The 26,491-nt window shown below is 43.2% G+C and overlaps 1 protein-coding gene across 11 annotated transcripts in view; it reads left to right on the forward strand.

Moving 5' to 3' along the window:
• Positions 1-4,840: 4,840 nt before the first annotated feature.
• pcloa (piccolo presynaptic cytomatrix protein a) overlaps positions 4,841-26,491 on the forward strand; it is a 51,201-nt gene continuing 29,550 nt past the window's right edge. For 10 of the 11 annotated variants that reach the window (XR_013130783.1, XM_077005101.1, XM_077005103.1 and 7 more), the window contains exons 1-3: positions 13,453-13,821; positions 15,670-16,222; positions 17,448-18,188. Coding sequence is in view for 10 of the 11 variants with exons in the window: in XM_077005101.1 (XP_076861216.1) it covers positions 13,640-13,821; positions 15,670-16,222; positions 17,448-18,188 (1,476 nt within the window). In the remaining variant the exon portion in view is untranslated. Of the gene's footprint in view, positions 4,962-13,452; positions 13,822-15,669; positions 16,223-17,447; positions 18,189-26,491 lie in introns of those variants that run through there. The other variant, XM_077005110.1, reaches the window with a different exon arrangement.

A 26,491-nucleotide genomic window follows, 5' to 3' on the forward strand; every position in this document is an offset into this window, starting at 1 on the left:
TCTGTAGAAATGTTTAGGGTAAAAGTCTGACTGACTCTTCAAGCTGCATGTGAACTCTACCCTGGTGCATTGTCTTTATTGTCAGTGTTTTGTGTGAGGTCGGTTCCTTGCCACGAGCATAAGAAATGTGAACTTTTTTTTATTTCATTTTACTTATGCAAAGATAAATATGCCCATCTTGTGTATTATAAAACTGTCATCTTTTGTACAAACAGACCACCACCACTACCATACCACCCCCCCCCCCCCACCCACCCCCCAAATGTATGATGTTTCGATGCAATACACAATGATGTCCACAGGTTGGCGCTCTCAGCACTCCTTGCCAAAGACCCATTTTGTCTTTGGTTGGAGACAAGTAATTTGAGGTAGCTGGAAGCTCTTATAGCTGTCAGTGGGTGTTTCTGGCATGCATTTGGTTGTCTAAATAAATATTTCCTCTATCATTTTAGGGTGGTCTTTATATTTGCACATTCCTTGTTTTCTTGGAGAACCTATAGAAGACAGCAGGATGAAGACATGGGCAATCAAGTACGAGGGGATGTCTTAGGACATTCCTGCTAATGTCCTCAAAGCATTGGAAAAACACTTGGATACCATATCTTCATGTATGTCATATCAAAAGGAAAAATGCAATAAGCAGAGGCCTCCAATTGAGAATGTGGTTGAAACAGAGAATATCCCAAAATTACAGCTGCAGGCGAGGGCCTGGAATACATCACAATCATGCAGGAGGTCTGTCAGTTAAACAAAACACAGCAGGCAGGTAGCCAATAATTAGCAAGAGGGATGATGCGGAACCTGATCTTTTGAAGAGGTATTTCCCAGTTTGCAATTTGAAGAGTTTGAGGGCTTTTTGAGATACAATCCAGACGCCCATTGCTTCCACAGGGCCAAAAAACAGGACAAACAATCATATTCTTAATTAAATGCTAAATAAGTGCCCCTGTATTCCTAATGTGGGTCAAGGTAAGAAGAATAAATCCCTTAATTTGCAATCCCACAACAGCGCCACGCTGAAGACCACGCACGCTGTGGGTTTGTTTCCAACTGTTAAGGTTATGTTTAGAGTTGTTGCTTCCATTTTTCTTTAAAACAAATTAATTAAAAGTGCATAAAAATTTTGTTTTTGTAATACCATCATGTTTTGAAACAAGCCAAGATGCTCGTTCAGAAGAGCACTAACTAACTTTGTGGGTTCCAGTTTTCTAATGAGAAGAAGCTGTTAGGTTAATTAACAATCTGTGACTTACTTATCCATAAGTTACTCTGAAGGCACTGGAAGTTTTCATCAGTGAATATTGGCCTGGATTTCTCTGTGAGTTAACATTTCACTCTGACATGGTTATTAAACCTAAATAGATGCCTAAATATCTATAACCTAATAACATATTTATAAATATGGATAAATCAAGCTGTTGTTTGTGAATGCTAGCAAGCTTGCAAGCCCTTGCAACACATGTTACTCTATATTCTCTTAATGGCAAATCCTGACTATGCCACACTCAATTTGTCCTCAGTACAAATCATGGGTCTACATAAGTAGCGATGTCTCAACATTTGGATTGGTGAGTGACTCATCAGCAGTCTATAAGTGACTGAATGATAATTGGGTGGGCGTGTTTCCTGTGGTTCTGGAAGAGCAGAGCAGATACAGTTATGCCTCGGGCCCAAGCCCAATGAAGACAGCTCTACGTTGTACGGCATGATAAGAGCACATTTGATCCCCCCCCCCCCCCCCGCTGCTTTTGCTATTCAGCTCTTCCGTGTCAGTATGCTCCAAGAACTGTGTGAGAACGTTGTCTGAAATCCAACTAGAACGATTTGTTGAAATGTATGTGAGGACCCAGCTCTCCAAAGCCTATGAACATTTATATAGCATCTTGAGTTAGTATAAATGATTAAAAATATGAATGCACATCTAAAACTGTATACATAAATTAAATTGAGGTGGTTTTTTTCTGGAGAACATGGTTATCCAACAGTTGCCAGTGCAGTACAGGTTGCATATGATGGAAAAAAAACTTTCCCAAAAAAGGAATTAGCCATGTTTGTACTGTGTGCTTTTGTGAAGCAATTTACACGTTATAAGTATAAAACGTGCTGAAATGGGCAACTTTGTCCAGATATTTCCTGGTAGATTGGTGTGATTTGTTTATACTTTTTTAAGGGTGTGTCTGGGAGGTCTCTGCCAGTCCTGAGACATGAATCCCTGACTTCATTTTACTACTGGGGCTTTTCAGCTGTTCTTTGTAATGAGAATACTGAACCATTCGTTTTGTATGTTCCCTCTGTTTTTCAGCAGGAGTGCAGTGCTAACAGAAGCCCAATCACCTAATCACCAATCTTCATTCCTTTAATCACATTGCCTATATTGATTCTCCCATACAAACTATATACCACATTAAATACTGAATGGATTACTGTGTTTTAGTACAATGAATGTATTAGAAAAGCTCAGGTTACATTTCCACCACTGATGAGAGTGGTTTTGTGGAGTTAGCATTTCTTAATTATTGCCATCAGTGGTTCACTCCACTTCCTGTTCTGCTGATATGCGTTTCTGCCTCAGAGTGCCTCTGACTGCTTGATCGCACCCGATTTGAGTTCACTGAGCATAAAAAGGGTATTTTCTGACTCACTCCTCTCTAAAGCAAAGTTGTTTATTTACAATATTTTATCATCTGTTACAACAGTTGATATCATGCCAAGAGACAGTGTAATTTCACTAAACTGTACAGACTGGGTACTATTAAAATGTTTGAAAGCTTCCTTTCGGACATTTGGTGATGTAACTGCCAACTTGTGGCTAAATGGTTAACGTGGTAACTTTTGTTACATCATAATAATGGTTTTAATAATGGAGCTGAACAAGCTATTTGTGACACACCTAACCAAAGAGGGAGTTTATCGTGAGGGGTTCAGGCCTTTCTTAGCACCAGCCGTTGTGAACGAGAGGATAGATGAGTCAGCATTTGTAAATTACAGTCACCTGAATGCTAAAATTAGAAAGACTTCCCTGGTGTTTAGATACACTGGAGAGAGTAGTGCTTTATCACTACTGTCCTGGTAGCTAAAGTCTAGTGGTAGATATATATATAATTGAGTTTCATACAACTAATTATGAGACTCACTGAATGATCTCGTTGAAAATTTATATTGCAGCTTTATATTGCAGTTCCTTTATACAACCACTAGATGGTAGACCATTTCTTGAGATAGAAATTGACAGCAGTAAACATTTAATATGTGGAGTGAGGGGTCTGACGCTACATTCGGTCATAGCCGTTTTGAATGTGATGTTCAAGATGATTTCTATATACATATAACAAAAAATGTATGCTGTATGCATTTGTCTGTGAGATCCTGTGCATGTGTCCTAATGAATTCATACCTGTGTATCTTTGTCTGTAAATCTTTGCTTGAGCTTGCATGGATTTGTCTGTGGACATGTGGAGCCTTATGGATAAGCAAGACCCTCTCCATCATTATATGTTATCCCCCTCTCCCTCTCTCTCCAGCTAAAGTATGTATGCATGGATCAGTATTGGTGACCAGGGCAGAAGGGCCATGCACATGCAGTGACTGCTGTGCAAACGATTATGTGTGCAGTACTTTGAGAGCACACCTGGATGCATACACACACACACACACACACACACGCACACGCGCACACACACACACTCTTACACTCATTTAGTCGTGACCTTGATTACACAAGACATCTGGTAAGAACCCCATAATTACAGGTCCCAGTTGGAGAGAAATGCCATTGCAACGTTGGGTCCCATAGGGATATGCCATGCTGGCTAATCAGGATTCAGGAGAGTAGCTATGCTGGATATTTAACTATAACTTTGGCTTATAGGGATTCTGTGTGTGTGTGTGTGTGTGTGTGTGTGTGTGTGTGTGTGTGTGTGTGTGTGTGTGTGTGTGTGTGTGTGTGTGTGTGTGTGTGTGGGGGTGTGTGTGTAGAGGGAGACCGGGAGTTGTCTATGGTGCCCCAGGGTTACACAACTCCGAAGCCAATTTCATTATTGTTCCCTTAATTGCTAATATGAAAATATGTTTCAACAAAAACTTCATAACAAATTTATGTTTCTCTGTCAACAGAAACATTTACTGCAAGGCGCTGGTATCATTGTATTATAGCTGTACATTAATTGACAGGCTTCTTGTGCCAACTGAAAGGTTGAAGCTCGTGATAAATATAGGAAGTCAGCTCATAAATCCAGTACAGTGATCTTCACTGTACTGGGGGCTAGATGTCCCCCTCATCTAGCCTTGACTTTTAAAAAACACCCGGCTCCATCTACACACAGCGCTCAAAGCGAAAGCGCATCGCAATGTTCAAATGAGGCCACGGCAACATTGTTGTGTGAGAGAGGAAGATAACTCTCTGCTTCAAGTATTATTATCTGTAATAATGATTTACGATGCTCGCTATGAATGACAGGATTATATGATCTGCCATTGCACAAGGCCTGTATCAGTTTGCAGGTGATGTGTTTGACAATGTCAAGTGACAGATTTTACAAGATTAAAAGCTCTTTATTTATAGCATGTTTTTCGATCAATAACTCTGTGTGCATATGAGATGTATCTCTCCTGAGGCTCTGACAGGCTCTTCATGTGCACTTTGAATTCCCTCGCTGTCTGTCAGGTCATAAGAAAGCGGATTAGGCTTGTGGGTATTAAAGGGGGTGTGCCCTTTTGATAATGTGAGTGCCGACAGGATCAAGGGATATAAGGCACACTGTCCCTTTAAGAGAGTATTTTTAGATGAGCAGTTATCAGTTCTCGTCGGGCAGGAGAACGAGTCACTAAGGTTGGATTTAGGCTCATGCAGACTGTAAAGAAGGATGTGTGTGGACCAAAGAACCTAATATTCTACACATGAAACATCAACCCCAAGGTGACACGCACCTGTTGACACAGAAGAGACGGAATATGCTGTGAAGGTATGTGACCCTCTCTCTTCTGGGGTTTCTCTCTGTCCATCTCTGCCTTTCTCTATCACTCTTCATTTCTCTCTCTTTCATTCTCTCTCTCTCTCTCTCTCTCTCTCTCTCTCTCTCTCTGTGTCACTCCCTGCTTTTGCTCAGTTCAACAACTTTCCGTGAAGAGCACGGTGTTTCTCATGGCTGTCCCTGAAGTCTACGTTGTGTCTGTGTGTGCTGTCTGCACTGTAAGGGTGACAGGTCTTGTCCGGTAGACGAAGGTTTTGGGTTAACAGCCAGACTGAAACTTTAGCAGAGGTGCTGGGTCTTCATCAACATCCATCACAATTAACTTTACAACCATCATCACAAATTTCTGGCTCCCACAGCTTGTTGTGGTCTTCTATTTGTGTCCCTCACACCATATTTGAGCTATAGAAGTCGCATTCAAACTTAATGAAGGTCACAGTGTGTGAGATCAAGTTTCGGGATTCGGTTACACAATGCTTGTGGAACAGACAATATCCACATTCACAACAGAGACACAATATGTCAAATACACACACGGGTTGTTTGTAAGGCTGTCATTGGCAACCGTGGTGCCTTTTGCACATGCTTTCGCTTTAAAGAGTAATGAACATTACATGCTCTACTGGAGAGACGTGTGTGGGAAAGTCTCTCTGTACTGGTTTCCACAGGCAGAAGGATGGTTAGAGATGGAGCGAAAAGAACAATGAAGTCAAGCAATGGCGTTCTTAATCGGTGACTTTTTCTGTGTTAGAATTCCTTGTGCCAAAAGCAGATAACTGATAACGCAGACCTTAGACAGTTAATTCAGATCTCCTTAGATCTTAGATCTTCGATGTGCTGAGGTCATTCTTGCTCTCTGGATCCCATCGTCCTGGTGTAGCCCAGAGAAATGATGTCAGTATGAACAAAGAGAGGACAGGTTACCCCACCCCACTGTCACTGTACACATCAGTCATCCCTCTGACATTAAACAGAGTGGGTGGGGATTACACTTAACGTTAGATTGAGAAGACGAACGTTTGCCCTTGTTTTTTCCTCATACCTCATAGTTCATCATTTTCTCATTTGTCACGCTTGGCTATATCTGTGCCAGTGGAGCTGAATGATTTTTCTGTGAACTGCAGCAGTGGTGGATGTTGGGAAATGAAGGCATGTTATAGAAACAAATGCATTTTCTCCAGATATGCAACCTATATTCTCAACAAAGGCTGATGTTGACAGCTTGAAACAATAAATAAAATAATAATAATAATAATAATAATAATAATAATAATAATAATAATAATAATAATAAATAACAAAATAATAAAATAATTTCCTTGATGAGACGATTCTGCAATCTTATTTACTTTAAAAGAAACCTTTCAGCTGAAATCTTCAGAGGTGTATAATCCAGGTTCAGAAAGTAAAAGTGCTCACCAGGATTTTGCTCAGGCTTCCTGGATTGTGTTGATTCCACTCATTTTACCTGGATTGCACTAATTAGAAAATCTAGCAAGCTTGAGCAAAATCCTGGTGAGGATTTTTATGTCAAGGGGACATTTTAAAAAATCACTTTTTCTGAGTTTTATATTTCGGTATGTCAAGTGCCTACCAACACAGACTGTGAAATAAGAGAAATCCGACTGTTTTTGAGGACAGCCTACGTCAAACAAAGGGGCAACAAGTCATCCAACATTATTAGTCAACCCCTTTCTAGATCAGAAGTCATTAGAAGTATAACCCCCATCTGCGCATCTCCAACCACAGCTTGAGAACTATTTTGAAGGTGCGTTATTTTTTTCCTCACAAACACCAGAACCACTAGCATTAGACTGAAGCCACATGCCAAGCACACGACCTGCATGTATGTACAGAGTACAGAAGACCTACGTGGCTGGATGTATTGACGGGGGGAGATTGGGGTGGGGTGCTTGGTCCTTGTGACATTTAGACCAAAGCAGGTCAGACATTTCATCAAGAGCCCAAGGAACTGCGTTATCTTTTCTCAATGGGGTAGAATAGGTTTAATAGTTGATCTGTGTGGGCTTCGGGAAGAGATGTCGTGCCAACTGGAGAGTGGTGACAAAACAACTAGTGTGCTGGTGGTGCAGTGGGAGGAGGCCAATCAATGTCCAACACCAGGCCAATCAGTGTCACCAACCTGTTCCAGGAGGGATCAGGAGAGGGGGCTGCCCAGTGAGGAGCCCAGCAGGGACTGTGGCCGTCAGAAGCTGAAGACGTGGCATCAGAATCGGTTTGTGGATCTCCACAGATGGGTCATGGGATTGCCCCAGAGGCATAGCGAATTTTTCCAGGATAGATGCCCTCGTCACCGTCAATGATATGAAAATCAGGAAGCACTGAGGCCAGCGGTGAAGAGCAGGTCAGCGCAGCACAGGAGATGCTGAAGAAACTGTGGCAGTGGAGCGGGCTGGGCTGAACAGAACCAGTGGCTGTGCGGGCTCCTGCATTGATATTGCGATGGAGAACGACAAGCACATGGACAGATTCAGCACCACACGGCATTAACACCAGCCACACTGCACCGATTCCTCTCCGATTGACTCGTGTTGGCTGAGAAGAGGCAGCCGAGCAGAAGGTGAGAGGGATGACAGCTATGGGCATCGTTGAGCCATCAAACGGCCCCCGGGTGGCGCCAGTGGTCCTGGCAAGAAAAAGGACAACAGCTGGGGCTTGTGTGTGGGCCATGAGTGGCTCAGTGGTGTTACTAAGCCCCACGCATATCCACTCCCACACATCGATAACGCCTTGGAGGAGCTCACCGGCTCCCCAGTATTCTGTTCACTGGATCTGTGGAGCAGGTACTGGTGAGCAACACTGGCCACAAGGCTATGGCTTTAGGACTTCAGTACCCGCCATGTCTGAGTGTATGATGGAGTGAGAAAATGCTGGTGTCCCTAACAATCAGTGTATCGTTTATCTAAATGATGTGCTGCCCCGTGCACCTAACTTTAATTGCACACTTGTATACCTGGAGCACAGATTCCAAGCTTTTAAGCCTGTGAATCTCTGCCTACACCTCTACTGCCAGGGCTGTAAACCCTCAGCCTGTGCTGGTTGCAGAATATAGAATCATTCATGTAACAGTACATTTTTAACGTTTTAGGGATGTGTGGAAAATATACATTTAAATGATTTTAATTATGTGTTGAGGATGCTTTCAAGCAACTATGAGCAAAAAAGAATATTTGATTTTTATATTATTGAAGTAACATTAATGTTTCCAAAAAATTACATAAATGTTGAAAACAGTGACCAAGCATGAAAATAGCACTTGCTTGTTTGTGTTTGTTTGTGGCCTATGGTGGCCAGTGAATGTGCAATGTACCTTATAAAAAACAATTAAGCAACAATGACACCATTAATTTGACATCCAGTGAAGCTTCAGTGGGTGTCCTGGTCACGACACACCCATTTACAACTAGGGCTGCCATGATTAGTCGACTAGTCACGATTATGTCGACTACGACTAATTTAAAAGTCGATGCATCGTGGTTTTTTTGTTTGTTTGTTTTTTACTTTTCTCTCTCCAAACTGCTGCGGCGGTTTCCACTGACGCACATGCGCAGTAGTGCGCAGTAGTGGAAACCGGGGTAGGCAGTGGATGATATCCCAGGACGTTATAGAGACGTGCTCTGGTATGGCTACCGGGCTACGGAACTCAAAAGTGTGGGATCACTTTAAGAAAATGAAAGAGAAACGCGTGCAATGCAATATCTGTAAGAACTGCAGAACTTGCCTTCCACGGCAGCACAACCGCGATGCACGAGCGATGAAGCATGCTGTGGCTGATTGTGACAATGATGAAGAGGGATTGTCATCTCAGTAATCTAAATTGCTAGTTAGCTGCTAAAACTAGCGTAAACAGAGCTTTAAGTTAGTACTTACTCATCTTGATAGCTGTAAAAGTTAACATTAGCGATGGCGATTTGTTTCATTAGCCTCAGCACGCATTCATGCAGAGGTGTCAATTCCAGGTTCAGAAAGTAAAAGTCCTCACCAGGATTTTGCTCAGGCTTCCAGGATTGTGTTGATTCCATTAATTTTACCTGGATTGCACTAATTAGAAAATCTAGCAAGCTTGAGCAAAATCCTGGTGAGGACTTTTACTTTCTGAACCTGGAATTGACACCTCTGTATTCATGTGTTTTCTGTAACGTCAGTGAGACCAGTGTGAATAATTCCTTAGTTTCAGGTATCTACCTAATTTGATTTAAATGTAGCTAAGTTTGATGCCAGAGACAAATAAAAGAAAGAAAAACCTAAAAAAAAAAAACAATTTCTTTATTAATGTATTTATTTTTGTGTTGTTTAATCCAATGCCTTATCCTTATTTTAATAATTGTTTGTTGCAACAAGCTGCATATTTCATTAAAGGTTTAATGAACTGTGATATACAATTTTTTTAAAATTAGCATATAGCTGAAATCCAATGATGGTTATATAATAGCAGCTGCATTCTAGTGCGATAAGCTGTATGTTTTATATTCAATTAACATGTGATCCGATTAGTCGACTAATCAAAATTAATCGGTGATTAGTCGACTAAAAATAATCTTTTGTGGCAGCCCTATTTACAACTAATCAGAGAAGTCTTCACAAATCATTTATCAAAGTATGTTAAATAAGTTAAACACATCTTTCTCTCAATAAAGGAAACAGTGGTGTATGTGCTGTTATGCTGCTATCAGTGTACGGCTTCCAAAGAGCCTGCCATCTGCTTAGCTCCTTCAAAATATGTCTGATGCATCAAACAAGCTACTTTTTTATGACTTTAAACAGTCATAAAATAATTTTTAGTTGAATAACAAAATTCAATATATTTGTTACATTCACACATTCACTGTTATTATTTTTGTAACAAAATGGTGACATGTTTTACTGTGGTTGCTCAGATATATAAAGAATTTTTTTTCCGCACTGTTTTTTTTACTGGGGTTCCAATTACAATTACAGTTACTCATAGTGAAAACGACTGTGGATGAAGATGCTGTGCTTACGCTGTTCTCCACGTCGGCTCTGTGAAACACCAGCATTGGGATTTCCCAGGGCAGGCAGCAAGATGGCTGTGGACGCACACAAACCAGCAATAATAGCATCTGTGTCATCCTCTCACAGGTGCAGGATGGGACTGAGAAAGTCAACAGCCAGCACACGAGAAAGCCAGAACTACATAACTACTGCATGATGAGGAGAGAGCTGTGTGCTGTCGTAATGGAGCTACAGCGTTTTTTACGTCTACGGTGTCCGTTTCGCCCCGTGTATCGATTACGGCAAACTGACTTGGCTCGTGCAGTTCAGACAGCACGAGAGTCGGGTGGCGAGGTGGCTCACGGCACTGCAGGAGTACCGCTTCGCCATCAGACACCGCGCCGATCGCCTCGTCTCACGCGCTGCCGAAGAAAACACGTGCAGCTCAAGGAGGGAGCGCCAGAGGCCCAATTGACTTCTCCCTCATTTCGGCACAGGGGTCCGTCCAAGGTTCAACGACGCCTAGTGCAATGAAGGCATTGTAGAGCTGTCCTGAACTGAGTTGGGTGGACACGGTGACGCACAAGCCCACCATTAAGACACTTTGCGAAGGCTGGGAGCTTCTCCGAATGAAAGATGGGCTGCTGTATCGTATGTGGAAGGGCAGGTGCCTGGGCAGCACGTGCGGTAGCTGTGCTGGGCCTGGTGGACAGGCCAGCTCGCACGGGGCTTCAGTGTGAGTAGAACTCACCTGCGGCTGCGGTTCACCTGGCTGGGCATGGACGCGGAACCACATGCACACTGCAGTGAACAGAACGTGGCCCAGCATGGTCCCTGCTTCAGTCTTTTTGCTCTGTGAGCCAATGGAGAGGTTTGGGAAGAACATCCTGGGTCTCCTTTGCCAGGAACTGCTTCGTCCACGGGGACTGAGGAGGGCAGCAAGCCCAGAGCGGGTCATATCGGGGAGTTCTGCCAGCGACTCCACCACCCCATGCAGCAGTTCGACAAAAACCACCAGGGTAACTCCAGCACCCGTCATAAACGGGCAGGGCATGTGGACTAAAATGGTGCACAATGTGCACAGTGCACCATACCAACCCCATGAAGGGGAGACTCTAGCCAACCAGGAGACCGAAGGGACTGTTGGCGCTGGCCACAGGGTGAGGGGCACATGCCTCCACAGCTCAGGGAATATGTCTGAGCTGTCTGGGCTGATGGGATTTGTGACCCTTGAGGGGGCGTGATGTCCTCCACAGCCTCAGACTGTGGGCCAATGAGAGAGAAGAGAAGAGCATGGAAAGGACTCCCAGGATGCCGTGCGACTCTGCTCTTTTTAGCTACATTTAAAGTTTACTGTTTTAATAACAGATGTGCGTGGTTGTTAATAACTCTCCCCAATTTTCCAGTTTCAGTCATGTTGATATTTCAGTTTCTGTTGATATTTGCTCTATAGAATTTTGCTCCCAAGTTGCAAAAGTTGATTTCAGGGAGGTTACCCCAGAAATCCCCTGTAAGTTGTTGAGCGGGGGGGGGACTGCGAGGGGGTGACTCTTTGAATTCCGGGAGATTATATGTGACTCGCGGGCATCAGGGAGACACTACCGAAATGCGGGAGACTCCCGCAGCTTCAGGGAGACTTGGACGTCTGGGACATGGTGTTTCATGATTCTTCTCCACCGATGCTACAATATTACTTTTTATGTTTTTTTTGCTTATCAAACATCACCCAGACTGGTCAAGAATCTAATGACATTTGCAGCTTGTTACAACTTCTCAGTGGTATTTATTGCCAGTTTCTCCACATCTTTAGCTAGCTAGCCAGTCAACTCTGTCTCTGACTTAACTAACCGGTCGTTGGCTGTCTCAACACATGTCACATTTTGGTTACACTTTTGTAACTGATTCATCACAGATAAGCTAATTTAGATAAATTACTAAAATTAGCTGATTATTAGCTATTTGGTTAGTCTGCGTATTTATGCAGCCTACATCCTCATTGCTAGCTACATTATTCAAACTCAAACCAAATCAATATGCATTTTTAAAATGACTTACAGTGTCCACATTGCCTGCAGTAAACGTTGGGAAAGCTGTTCATGTCAGTTTGAGTCTACTGGCAAATCCAGGATTTACTGAGCCCAACTTTTAAAAGGGTCCACAGTAAAATGCTTGATTGTGTTCGCTTGTCACTTCAGCTCAGACAGAAATTGGATCCATTTTGTTTAAGGCACCTTACGGGTATATTAAACAGAAACATCGTACTACCTCCTACACACAAAAGTTGAAATTCGTCACTGCGCGCCATCTCCTATTAGTTAAACCAGACCTGCGCGGTGCATGTGGAGTGTGGGAGGCCAATTTCACGTTTATGAATATGTAATGTTAAGTAGCTTGTGATTGGCTGCGGTCAATGAACGTCATCTGTAGCGTCTAAGAGCCAAATAAACTGTAATTCTTAAATGGTGGTTAGGGGGCGGTACACCCAAAAAAAAACCCCTAAGAGATCATATTAAGCACTCTTATGTATATGTACTCTACAGTGCACTATAAATGGTGCAATTCAAAAGTGTGAATTCGTAAGAACAGAATGAATATTATGAATTCATGTTAATAAATTAATTTTCAGTAAAGAGGAAAACACATAAAAAGATTTATATAATTCATATACTGCCTAAATTGCAGTTTCAATCATGCTGCTATGGTTACTGAAGCCCTCCATAGAAATACAAATAGACGTTCTGTACATTTTGAAATAGGCCTTTTGAAAAGGAATTTTTTTTAAATACATGGCTTTCTTATCAGTTAATAAAAGTATCTTTTTAATAGGACTATGCAGTTCAGCTGCAGATACTCTCACCAGAGGATTCACTCGAAATATCTATTAGCTGGAAAGCTGGAAGGTCTGTAACCCTCTTGGATGCGTAGTTTCGTTTAGCTTAGTCTAGTTCAGTGACTTCTTACCATTCCTCTTTTTGTCAGTGATCTGTTTCTGACCACAGAACAGCTGTTGGCTTGTTGTTTTTGGTTGGTGGACCACTCTCAGAGGCACGGACACTACAAATAATCAATGTCAGGATTAGAGCTGTGTGCAAATAAATCAACGATCTTATGGTCAGAAACTAAGTAGCTATTAAGTGGGTAGCATGTGGCTGATAAATTGTGAACTAACGGGCTACAGTTTGTATTATATGCTTACAAATGCACGTGTAGAGGCGGTCAGCCTAATGTGTGGCCCGTGAGAGCATCTACAAAGTCTGTGTTTTTAATAAAGTGGCTGGCAAATATATACACTAATGATATACCGTACCCTATAGGGAGGAAACAACCGAACACATAGCTATTAAAGAATTATTTATTTGTTCTGGACACATTATTTATGAAAATTACAGTATGTGTTGGTTATAAAGAGACTGGTTCCCCTTTAATTTTTGTATTTCCTTCGGAGATTTCTTCTGATCACCTGTCAGGGGCAGCACATGCGCGCCGTGGGTAAGGGAGGAGACACTCAACAGTGGACGCGCACAGAGGGGCACCGTTCTCGTAATGTGCGTTATCAACAGAGACAGTCGAAGGGGAGGCGAGTAAACATGTAGAAATAATATGACACCCCTTCGACAGCCGCGTATACCGATTTTATCGTCTTCTGCGGACATAAACATCTGTACTGCCGCGTAGTTTGCTGAAGGAAAGGGATTATGGGGAACGAGGCGAGCATGGAAGGCGGCGAAGGGGGTCTCGCTGGACTACCAGCGGGACTTGCACCTGACGGAAAGGGTGGCTTCATCCAGATGCCTGCAGGGAAAGAGGCGGATCTCAGCCATTTGAGCGAAGAGGAGAGGAAGGAGCTCGTTGCTGCTATGGCAAAATCTCAGTCCAGGCAAGTTGCGGGCTATGGAGAGGCTTCAACGTACAAGTGGGCTCGAGTGGCGCTTTTAAAATGTTTTCGTGCCGTGAGGTTGTGAAGCCCTCCAGTGCATTGCCCGGCTTGTAGGCTGCGCGGAGAAGGCGTGTGCGATTATGTTGTGTTTTGAACGGGGCACTGCAGGTTGGCACATCACGACCGCAGCACGGGGGCAAAACACACCCATTCAAATGTGTAATCACAATCAGCTAACGCAGCGAAAGGTACAGGGAAAGTCTGGACTGGTGATAAAGTGTTTCTTTGGTGTTAAATCTAGAGCACAGTTATCTGGGTTTACTATAAGCATTGAATTCATTGGCAAAGAGGAGTGCCATTGCTTCTTGCCAAACAAACACATATGTCCAGTCTAAGCGTTTTTGTAGTGGGCCGTATAATAAAATGATTGGATGGATTTGATTCAAGACTTAATCGATTGATGTTTGTTTGTTTGTTTGTTTGTTGTACTGAATTTGCTCTATCATAGAGCATTGCTTGGAGAAAAAAATCGAATTGCTTGATGGGTAAAGATTTCCTTGCCAAGTATTTTTGTTCTCCCTTGAATTATGCTTCCTCGACCTCTTCGTGCATCCGTCTTTTGTTTTCATCGGTTGTTTATTTTGTTTTTGTTTTGGCATTTTTTCCTCATTCTTCGATCTATAAATGATCGCCGCTTTTCCTATTTACACATATACCCTCCTATGGGTTGTGTAGGTGATGTCATAAGTGCTGCTTTGGGAAAATAGTGGCTGGGAATAACACGCCACTGAAACAAAACGCGTGATAATTCGATCAAATGTAGTAATACTGTCATCATTCCCTTAGACATCCCGGCTCAAAAACAAAAACGCGAAGCGTTAAATAGGAAGCACAGTACCCTGCCTTTCCTATTCGTGAAATTTATTTTTATCTGTGCAAAACTGGGGGAGGGGTATAAATATTAATGACTATATATAGCACACTAAGCATGAATGCCACGATGCTTATTAACTCTCTCTTCTTATCTTGAGGTATAGCCTACGTATACAGGTGAGAAAGTCCATTAGTTGTTACGTTCGCTCTCCATGGTGCTGAAAATCGCATCATGGGTGTGTAGTGAAAGCGATTTTCTCGATGAAAGCGAAAACGCCTCGTTGTTACGAGTGGACAGTTCGAGTATGATTCTCAAATATAGACTGTTCAAATAAGTAGGGATTCAAATCCCACTCAGTACATTAAAGGCTGTTATGTACAGCTCTTTCTGAATCAAGAGTATAATTCTCTTATAGAATGAAGTATTGATTAAAATGAATAGCGACGATCAAATTCCCTTAACCTCCACGCTTTTTTGTGTGTAGTTTTAATAGACCTTAATGATCTGGTTTTATGGCATTGTACAGTGCTGCAGATGCCAACTAGATTCTCTTTCACAGCATGACAGGTCTCAGATGTGTTGATGAAAAAGGTGTAGATTTCTCTGATGTTGTTTAAAAGCAATATCCTTATGTGGTCTGTGTAAGAAAGATTGTTTCTGCATAGATGGTGCTTTGGGCTTTAGTTGTGTGCTTAAACCTGGAGGCTTTTACCTACCAGTATTTTTGTATTTGATGTCAGTTTGCTTTGTCATGCAGTGCCTGAATTCAGAGCTTGGCTATTATGGTCAGCTATTGATCAGTCTGTCTGGAAAGAATATCCACATCAGGGAGCAAAGCTATTTTGGAAGTCTTCCATGATGGCAATTAAGAAGGCATCATATTATTACATTTGTGATGAATACTACCCATGTTTTCCCATTATTTCACTCAATATGGTGAATTCACCCCCTTTTTTTGTGTGTTTGCCACACAGGCCGCCGGTACCTCAGCCGTCTGGAGGACGAGGTCCCACAGGGCTCAGTAAGAGTCGAACCGTAGACGCGTTTGGCGAGGGTCCACCGCCCAAGCCAAAGCCGGGCCGCAGTCCCTCGTCCCTCAGCCTCCTTGAGTCTCGCTTCAGACAGGAGCCCAAAGGCCCTGAGCAAACCCACACAGGCATGTTCTCCTCTTCCTTCCTGAGTGGGGTCACCTCAGCTGTCTCCTCAGCCAGTACCAAAAAGTTCAGCCTTTTCGGTAACGATGAAGATGACAAAGCCAAGCCCAGCCCTCAGCAGAGCTCGCCTAAAGGACAACCCAAGCCGGCAGGTCCGCCACAGGGGTCAGCAGGAAAGCCTGCTAGTCCCGGGCCTGCAAGCCCGGCTAAAGTTTGCCCTCCCCCGGTGAAGGCAGGAGGGGGGTTTTGTCCTCTCTGTAATACCACTGAGCTCAACTTGCAGGCCAAAGACCAGCCACCCAACTACAACACTTGCACGGCGTGCAAACAGCAGGTGTGCAATCTGTGCGGCTTCAGCCCTCCGGACTCATCGGTAAGATTCCTGGCTCGCCCCACCACATCATTACCATCCCAAACCCTCAAACACTAGCATGAGCCAAATTCTGACACCAGAGCTGTGGATTCAGATGGTGCATATTATTAGATAACATAATTCAGTTTTCTGAAATTAAATGTTCAGTGATGTTTCTATGCAGTGTTGACTCGGGACCTTTAAAAAATTTAATGCGTTATTTTGGTGTTTAGTGTGAGCACACTGTTAAATCCAGCCTTTCAGGAGCATATCAGTATGGATATTTTCATGAATCATCTGGACAGAATTACTGCGTTTAAGGAAAACAGTTACATTTTCCCTTGAAGGTATTAAGTGTCGAAACATCAGTCTCCTGAAATCTCTGAAGCATGATTGGGTTTGATTGAAAAGATGCTTTGGTTGTGCTGTAGCCTGTATCGGTTTCCCCCAGAGAGAAGTGAGACCATATGGAGTCCAAGAGGGAAGATTATCAAGGTGACTCATGACATCCAGACAGGAAGTGCAGTAGGCTGCCATTCACTGTGTTGGGGACCAGTATGAATAGCAAGAGCACCAAAAAGTGTTGTTAACTGTTCCCTTCAGAGTGACAAAATATAAGGCAGATATTTTATTTTGAGGTCCTAGGAATAACATCTAGGACATCCTACTACCTATTGCATGATTCAACTCAAGAAGGCCTTGATCTTCAGCCAATGGGTTTAATGTGCTGGAGCAGGGAATTAATAATGTGTGCAGTACAGTAAACCTTGAGATCTGAGCTTGCTGTTTTATAGTGCACAAAGTATGATTTTCTTATACAAGCATGTATTTCACATACAGTATACATACTTATATATGAAAAAAAATCAAATAAATGGCCAATTGATCAATTTATCATTGTATTCATTTTATCCAGTGATGATTATTTTTTTCTAACAGAAATTTTAAATATATTTGTTATTGTATGTGATACTCTTCCATACCTAACTGTAAATAAAGAAGGGACTCGTACAATCTAATAATGAGTAACTGTAATGCTGTCCAATCTCTTTAAACATGTAACCTTTGAGTATAATAACTGATAATCTACTACAAGCTAAGTATAGAGAAGTTTCTATGCCACCAGTGTGTCATATTCTAATAAAGGGAAAGTAAAACTGATGTTCTTGCTGAAATGTGTGTGTGTGTGTTGTGCTTGTTTTTTGTATTTGCTGTTATGTGTCTTTCCCTTGTTGGCATTTTTCAGGGGAAGGAGTGGCTATGTCTGAACTGCCAAATGCAGCGGACACTGGGACACACAGCCCCGCCTGGGGCCAGTCCAAGGGGCAGTCCCCAGGTGTCCCCGTCCAAAACCAAGCAGGACGGGGGTGGCTTTTTTGGGGGCTTCAGTCTTGGAGGGTTGACCGACACAACGAAAGCCCCTATAGCAGAGACCGTCACAGGGAAGCTCTTTGGTGGTTTTGGCGGCCCACCCAAACCTCAGGGTGGCACTCCAGCACAGGCCCCTGAGTCTGTGACCGGGAAGCTCTTCGGTGGGTTCGGTGGACAGACCGAAGCTGCCAAGCCATCGGGGGCTGCTTCTCCGCCGCCCGAGGCCATGTCAGGGAAGATATTCGGATTCAGCTCATCATTCATTAGCTCCGCCACCAGCCTCCTCACCGGGGAGGAGCCAAAGTCTCCCACTGACTCTGTTTCCAGCTCCTTTCCAGGATCACCTGCCGGCTCGCAACGTGGTACCCCAATTCCTTTTTCCAAAGCGCCAGCCTCTCCCAAACCTCATGCCCCTGACCCCAAGGTCCCAGAAGATAAACACACCAAGGCGCCTGAAAACACAGCCCCAGGTTCAGGGACCCAATCCAACTGCCCACTCTGTAAACAGGAACTGAACATTGGATCAGGATCTGCTCCCAATTACTCTGTATGCTCAGACTGCAAGAAGACTGTGTGTAACCAGTGTGGTTTCAAACCCATGCCACATGTCTCAGAGGTAAGCATCTTCTCTGCAGTATTACCCATGAATGTACACCCATCTGTTCTGTGGAATGCAAGACGTAGTCGACTATCCCAGATATTGATAATGCAAAACAGTTGGTGGTTGTTGGGTAAAACTAGTCTGTAAGTAAATCTGTAGTAAACATTGTACCAATGATAAAAATCAATTAGACAATGAAAGTAACAGAGGAGTAACCTTCGACCTCTCCTCTTTAACACTGGTTAAGGGGAGGCTGAGAGCCTTGATAGTGATAATGTCAGATAAGTAGAGCCTAAGGATGTACAGCACTGACGTGTGAACATTAAACATTTAAAGTTGTAGTGCACTTGTCAGCAACTGCCCGAACACAAACACTTCCCCAATCAGAGATGTTATCTGAACTGGTTGGGCTGGCGACCCCACTACATGTGTCTGTCTGAGATGGGAGCGTGTGGGCTGTGGCTGATGGGATTATCCTTCATGTACTCCCTCCCCTTCGTTGCACAGCTTATTCTTTGGAATTTGGGGCTAACGAAGATGAAGGAACACGTGTAGTTTTCAAGAGTCCTGCCAATGTCCTAATTCAGTACACTGCAGTGTGTGTGTGTGTGTTTGTGTGTGTGTGTGTGTGTGTGTGTGTGTGTGTGCGTGTGTGTGTGCGTGTGTGTGTGTGCGTGTGCGTGTGCGTGTGTGTGTGCGTGTGCGCGTGCGCGTGTGTGTGTTTCTGATGGGGGAGCCTGAGAAAGTCTTTGGCTCCATCTCAGATTACCTGCTCAGTGGCCTTCTGATCTCCAAAGGGCATTTTCCATTTTCAGTGGTGTCACAGGTACAGCATGAGAGAATTATACCTTAATGGCCCCACCTGAATTAGTCATGAATCAGCAGTCATGACATCATTACTTGACACCCTGAACACAGTGAATTGCGACATTTTATTCTGAGAAGTTGCAGGACAAACTATATAGCTAAATGGAGCACGCTAGATATCCGTTCTGCAAGGAAGCTAAAGAGACACCATCTTAACTATTGTTCTGGGAAACATTTAGTTAAGGTTCATCTTATTTTTAGATCAGTGTCATATAAGACACCCATTAAGAAAGTCATCCCATGTTTTTTCTTACAATGCAGATGCAATGCAGCACATTGCTAGGCTGTGTGTGTGTGTGTGTGCACACATGCATGTATCTAAGATAAAGGGTGGTTTTCCTGCATTCTATTACTTATGCTCACTCACTGTAATCCTGTGAGTCTATTTCAAGTGAGCTCAGCAGATTAGCCCAGACGGGCCCAGACAGGCCCATTGGGCCAGACCTCACAAGGTTGAACCTGTGACTTCACTTCTTACATAACAGTTTACCAAAAGTGGTGGAGAAGCTCCCTCTTTCTCACTGTTGCCAAAACTTCACCTTTATGCCTCTGTAATACATAATGGCAGTTAACATATAATATGTGCACTGTATCACTGTATAAGTGTGAAGTCAAGGGTCCAACTGTACACAACTGTATCAGCAGAAGCACCACTAATGTGCTTCAATATAAATAAAAGAGGTTAGACAGGACCAGGCCAGAGTCTGTTGTTACAAGCTCTGCTGGGCTTCAGTAGAGAACACAATGTGGTTGTAGCGTTGCTATTATAGGAACACTCTGTTTTAACTTCAGTCTTACTCCCTCCCCACCTGACTGATCACGTGATCTGATTGGCTAGGATGTGCTCTTCCTAAGTGCTCGGCACCGGATTGATTGGACAATTGGCAAAGGTGTGGGTGGTGCCCTTGGCCAGTGTTTCCCAGTCCAGCTCCCAAAAACCCAATATAGTTTTTGTTCTATTTCAGCTATAAAGACACTTGAGTGCTCCCAGTTACTTGTTTCACATGTGTTGGCAAGTGGATGAAAAATGTGGACTGGCTGGGTGCCCCTGAGAACTGGGTTAAGAAGCATCGCTGTAGGCATATCACTATTGTTAGGTTATCCCTCTGAAATATGGTGTAATAAGATTTAAACCTGCAAGTGCATTTCAATTCTTGCACAAAAATAGAACGGTCTGAATTTTTTTTCATTCCTGTGTTTTTGCTGTATGCATATTGCTAAATAGAGTGTGTATGTGTGTATGTGTGCGTGTGCGTGAGTGTGTGTGTGTGCGTGTGTGTGTGTGTGTGTGTGTGTGTTCGTGTACATGTATGGTCCTATGTGTGTTTTGCATAAATGGTGTGCCCTTGCTAACAGAGGGCAGCAAGAACTCAAATTGAGATGTAATGTTGGACTGAAATAATATTCCTAATCTGTCCATATTTGTTTCATACTGTGACGGCAATATTTATTTTCTCCTGCTCTCTCTTTCTCTATCTTTCTTTCTCTCCCATCTATCTCTCCAGAGGCAACACTCATTCTTTCCTGTGGGGTTTTCACTTATTAATGTGACTGCAATGCCTTACGGTGCTTGTCTTACACTTTTCACTCTGTGTTTATGCATATTATCACATCTGAAATAGGTCAGACACAACACACTCTAGGATTTTTTCTCAAATTAATATAAATATTTCATATGAGTAAATTCCACATTTTTATTCAAACATAGTCCTTGCTGTTTTCAACTGGTTGTTCCCTGAGCTGAATGTTTTGAGACACTCCCTTAGCTGAGCAGGCTGTGCCACAAGGCTGAGCAGCCTAATGGCCGCTTCAGACCCTTTTTAGTGCCCCACCCCTTTCTGAAGGGAGCGTGTGCAAAATGCATGCCTTCACTACTTCTGCTGTTGAAATGGAAGTAGAACATCTCTACTCCATGGTGACAGTGCATAGCAACACTGCCATGTCCCCTCTAGCAAACAATTATGTTGCACTACTGAGACAATCATTACATAACAGGAGAATACATCAGAGCTGAGAGGTGCATTGTATCTGTCAATCTTAAGTTGACAGTACTTACCTTCCCAGCTGATGCAACCACCCTGTTTGCACTACTGCTCAAACAACTAAAGGTCCAGCCTGGTTAGAATTATTATTTTATGACTGTCCACTCTTATCGTGGACAAGTTCTTATTGTCTCCTCCTTGCCGCCATATGTAGACCCAGCTAGATATGTCGGTGTTGTAAGGAGCTGAACCAATCAGAGGGGCAAGCACCACCCTTTGACCAATGAAGCTATTTACTCTTAAGTGGGCTGTCATTGGGTGTGACGTTTGCATGCATCGGAGTGTTGATGGTGTCACGGTTGTCCTGCAGTGAGCTGGACCGGGCTTTAGGTCCCTTTTCATGGGCATGTTTTTTTTTTCCCAGTTGGCCATCTGCTGCTACTGGCTTTGACTCAGGAGCCAAACCCCCTGATGTGTTACCCCTCCTCCGATGCCCTCCCACCTTCTCCCAAAACATACCCAGTCTACATTCATCTGTTCACAGCTTTATTTTACGTCCATTCGGCCCGACGCCTGCGTCTTGCTTCCTTGTTTGTCTTCCTGCGCTCTTTGAGAATCCATCGTGTCCGGGTCCTCCGCTGTTATAACCACGTCTTCACCTACCAACACCAGCCCACTCCTTGCCCAGTGGCACAGCACCTGAGCTAGTCGCCCCTCTGACCCCACCTCTGCTTCTCTGGGCCACTTGTTCTGCCTGACCTCCCATTGAGCTTCTTATATAACTCACCACTGTCTCCACAGTGGCAGACTGATTTCCTCCGGCTGATTTCGTACGGCTGTGAGCTGGCCACCATGGTATGACTCCTCACCCATTACAGATCCACAAGAAATACTGGCATCAATGGGAGAGATGGCAGAAAACGCTTCAGTGTGAAAGCAGAGGGTCTGGTTTTTCTGTCCCCTGGAAGAATGAGTATTGTGGGTGTTTCACTGTCGGTACGTTTGTCTGTTTTTTGCCATTTGGCTGGACTTTGTTTCTTGAGCTGCTCAGCCATCAGTCACTCCGCTCTGCCTGTCTGCGTCTGTGAGCTCTGTTCCCATAGCTACAGTCTAGTTACGTTTTATGTAATCTGTACACATGTGTGTTTGTGTGTGTGTGTGTGTTTACGTGTATGTGTGATCTCCATCACCATGGATATCTGTCCACCTGTCTGTTTGATCACGTGATGTTTACTCTCTTGCTCTGTCTGTTCTGTGCTTACCTTTAGAAGCTTCATTTCTGCCTCTCTGTCTGTGTTTACTTACAGTAATATGATGGTACTCCTGTCTGTAAGTCTTAGATCATGTACATCTGAGGATTTCCAATGTAAGACTTAAATATGCTACATACATTTGAAACATGCCTGCATCCACCTGTATGTTAGCTGTTACCTTCATGTAATTGCATTTTGCCTGCCAGTCATAGAGATGCAAAAATAGCCAGAATGACAACAGAAAAGGGAAGGCAGGGCCATGCATGACTGCAAGGCATTCTGGGATACTGGGCGTCTTTATGTCACCGGACTTTTATTTCCACGTGTACACGATGGATATGTGTGTATGTGTGTGTTGAGTTTATTTTCAAAAGCCTCTCTCTCAGGCTGGGCGGACTCCTGTCCAACATGTGTCAGCCTATCACGTTTTAGGTGTGTGTGTGTGTGTGTGTGTGTGTGTGTGTGTGTGTGTGTGTGTGTGTGTGTGCGTGACAGAGAGAGAGAGAGAGAGAGAGAGAGAGAGAGATGAGACAGTGACAATGAGACAGTAAGACAGAAGGAGGTATGTTCAGCTGTGTCTAAAGGCAAGTGATTATCCCTAGTTTGTTACAATTGTGCTCAAAATGTACATTATATGTGTCTCTGTTAGGCTCTTTTTATGTTTGCTTGGAATTCTTTGTTTTTGTGAATTGTGGAAATCCAAACAGTTTACCAAACTGTTCCACTTTGGGTCCTTAAATAAGTCTGAGCTCTCTTCTGTACTGGCTCAAGCCCACTGAGACTCAAAATGTAGAGAGTTGTCAGACTTGTAGCTAGACAAGTAGCCCAAATGCACACACACACACACACACACACACACACACACACACACACACACACACACACACACACACACACACACACACACACCACACACACACACACGCGATCACCTGGAGATCATGAAGATGTTGCCTCCTAGAGACCTACTGCAGTCTTGATAATGAGGAGAGGAAGAGAGATGTGAGAGAGGAGATGAGAAGCGAGGGACAGAGTGGGCCTAGGAAGTAGAGGGAAATAGGTGACCATAGTAACGATGGAATGAGAAGGAGGGCCATGACAGGAAGAGCACTGGAGCAATCTGCCAAAGTGGACATGACTCGAGTATTGGGGACGATCCAGCCTTTCTGAGGCCACCTGCCATGACACTCCCATACCAGCAGGAGTCCTGTATTCAGAAGCTAATCAGTGAGGATCAGGATGTAGAAGTACTGGGATGTAGTTGTATGCATATAAAGTGAGCTGTTAGATTGCAAACAGTGAGCAGTGACCATTGTAAGTGCAAGAAAGGTGTTTTTAATGACGTGGGTGGTGATGCATAGATATACAGTAATATGTAATCCACTATATCAGAGTTAGCCATGGCACTCCTCAGTGAATAGCACCACAGGGTGCATTGACGAATAGAAACCAGTCAGAGTGCCAGAGCTATGAGTAAATTTAGCTTCATTTCCCACGTTTATTGCCAGAATTCACACGCGAACACACACACACACACACACACATACACACTCGTGCACACTCACGCACACACACACACATATATACACACACATACACACACACACACACACACACTCGCGCACACACACACACACACACACACACATACACACACATACACACACACACTCGCGCACACACACACACACACACATATATACACACACATACACACATTCCTGTTTCTTCTATTGACAGGAAGCTCTCTCTGGGAGTGAACACACCCTCCCACTTCAGTCCTTTCAACTAGCTCAAAATACCATGTAGGAAACTGTACACTAGATTGACAGTGACATTTTCTTGTCTTTCATGTTGTTAGCATATTTTGTTCCTCAGCACTTAATCACAAGTTTTAGCTTCTTCACCTTCACAGATGAGAAAGCACGCTCCTCCCTGTTTTAGCCTCTCCGACGCTTTTCATCAGGAGTTGTGGATGTTTTTTTCTAAGCACTTATTTCCTAATCGGCTGTTGAATTCAACTCACATCAAAATAGACAAAATGAAAACTCCCCTCTGTCCTAAGTTATATGATATTTGTCGGGGAAGGGGGGGGTGGATAGATAGAGAGAGAGAGAGTCATTATTTTGAGGTTTTATATTTATGCTATCTTCCGGATATATTAATTAGCAATGCTTCCTCTGTGCTTTGATTGCATCCTTCGTGTTTGTCTAAGAGCCAAAGAGCGCGTGCACAGCACTGCTGAATATCTTCCTTTTGTGATATTAGAGACCCTTTCAATTTGCCACCTGCTAGTCATGTGAAGTAAAGCACTGCCCAGCTATTTAAAAGTTGTTTCTGTATTTTTTTCTCCCTTAATACCGAAGCATGGTTTAAATTCCCAAATTTCAAAGATAAGTACTTCAAACGTATTAGACTTTACTATGTGATGAATCTCTTTTGTTATGGTGGTACGAATGTGAAGTCTGAAATATGTGTCGTCTCTGTGTAGGTCTGTGTCTAAATTGCTCATCTATACTGTCCTCGTCTTTGCAATTTGGGGCCAATGATCTTCACATTCTGTTCTCATCCTGAACAGAGATGAGTGGTGCTAGACATGTGACTCAGTAGAACTTAAACAAGCTTAGATGAGGTGGACCTTCCACAGCAACAAAATAGTGATCTGTGATAATGATTGCTGGGCATCGGTGATGAAAGTCAGTCACAATGGTTTATCAGACACATGAAGGCTCCAGGATATGATTTTATAGGCCCTTGTGGAATGTTCTATAAAGGTTTGTCTGATGCTCACGGTCATACGCTCAGCACATTTGACAGAATCTGCAATGGAGAAGACAAATGTGGTTTTCAGGCGCAATCACAAATCACAAAGACAAAGTCAATTACTTCACATCAGTTATGATTATCTTCCTCTCGGCCCATTTGATTTAATAGATCACATGAGAGAGCATAAAAAACCATTGCATTGTGGGACTCTGAAGGACCTTGGCCATATCACACTATTCTGTTTGATTTTTATTTGGGCAGCGACTGAACAAAACGACTATTGATGTTTCATAATCATTGCCAGTGACCTGAGTCAAACAGATGCAATTTCATTCAGATCCAGCTTTGTCTCTTCCTTAGTAAGATCTGATAACAAAATGTCATTCTCCACACAGCCTGATTGCCTCAGAACTGATGAATTTTGTGAGTAGGAGAAGAATGCAGGCTGGCTTTACTTTTTGTGTCCAAGCTACAACAGAAATTACCACTCACCAATCTTAGATGTTAACTTGGGTGTAAAGTGCAGATGAGGGTAATAAAGAACATAATTATTTTGTACAGCAATGCAATAAAACTGCTTAAAACTGCAAGAAAAAGAGAACACAGTGAAAATATTCAGTAATGGTTTTATTAGTAAAGGTACCTTTAAAGGGCAGCGTCTGGAACTGCACACGGAGGAGGGGGATATTCCAGCCTATACTTTCTTAATTTCTCTCATCTGCTTCAACAGTATGACACACAATATTTTATATCTGAAGTTGAAGCTGTGATCTTATAATAATCAAATTTCTTTATTTTTAAACTGTGCTTCATTCGTACATGATCTGTGTTTGAGGTGTGGTGTCTCTCGTAGTTCCTTTCTTACTTGGCTGTAATACACACCAGTTTCTGGTCTGCTTGCTCTCTTAAACCATTGGGACACACAGGACTGCTTCATTTAGGTTAAGACCTTCTGTTAAACCAGTAGTGAATCGCAGACATGCTGAGTGTAATGCGTCAAGCTTCAGCACTCTAATGTGAGAGAGCAAACCCTCAGGATTTATGTCAGCATTTGAAATGAGAGCAGTCTGGTGGTATGACTGCTATCTTTGGGCCATTCTCATTCAGTTCTGAGTATATAATGTTTATCTTTGGGTTTAGCACTCTCTGAGGTTGTGTGCCATGGCGATATATTGCACAAGACACTTCAAATATAGTTCCAGCATTTACACTGCTTTTTTTCAATGAGTGCAAGCAATGTTTTTGCTGTAGGTGTGTCTTAATTAAGCTACTGCTGAAAGGACTGTGACTCAGGATGCTTGTAACCATCTGGACTAAATATTAAATCAAACTGCAAAAATCCTGCACTGTATAGTCAACATGAAGGGAGCAGCTCTGCTGTTGTTCACTGTGCTCTGTTTAGTGAGAGCTTTAATTGGCTCTAAATACAGGCATTTAGTTAATTCTGCTG

The sequence above is a fragment of the Brachyhypopomus gauderio genome, chromosome 5, assembly GCF_052324685.1.
Source record: "Brachyhypopomus gauderio isolate BG-103 chromosome 5, BGAUD_0.2, whole genome shotgun sequence".
In the NCBI taxonomy this organism is placed as follows: domain Eukaryota; kingdom Metazoa; phylum Chordata; class Actinopteri; order Gymnotiformes; family Hypopomidae; genus Brachyhypopomus; species Brachyhypopomus gauderio.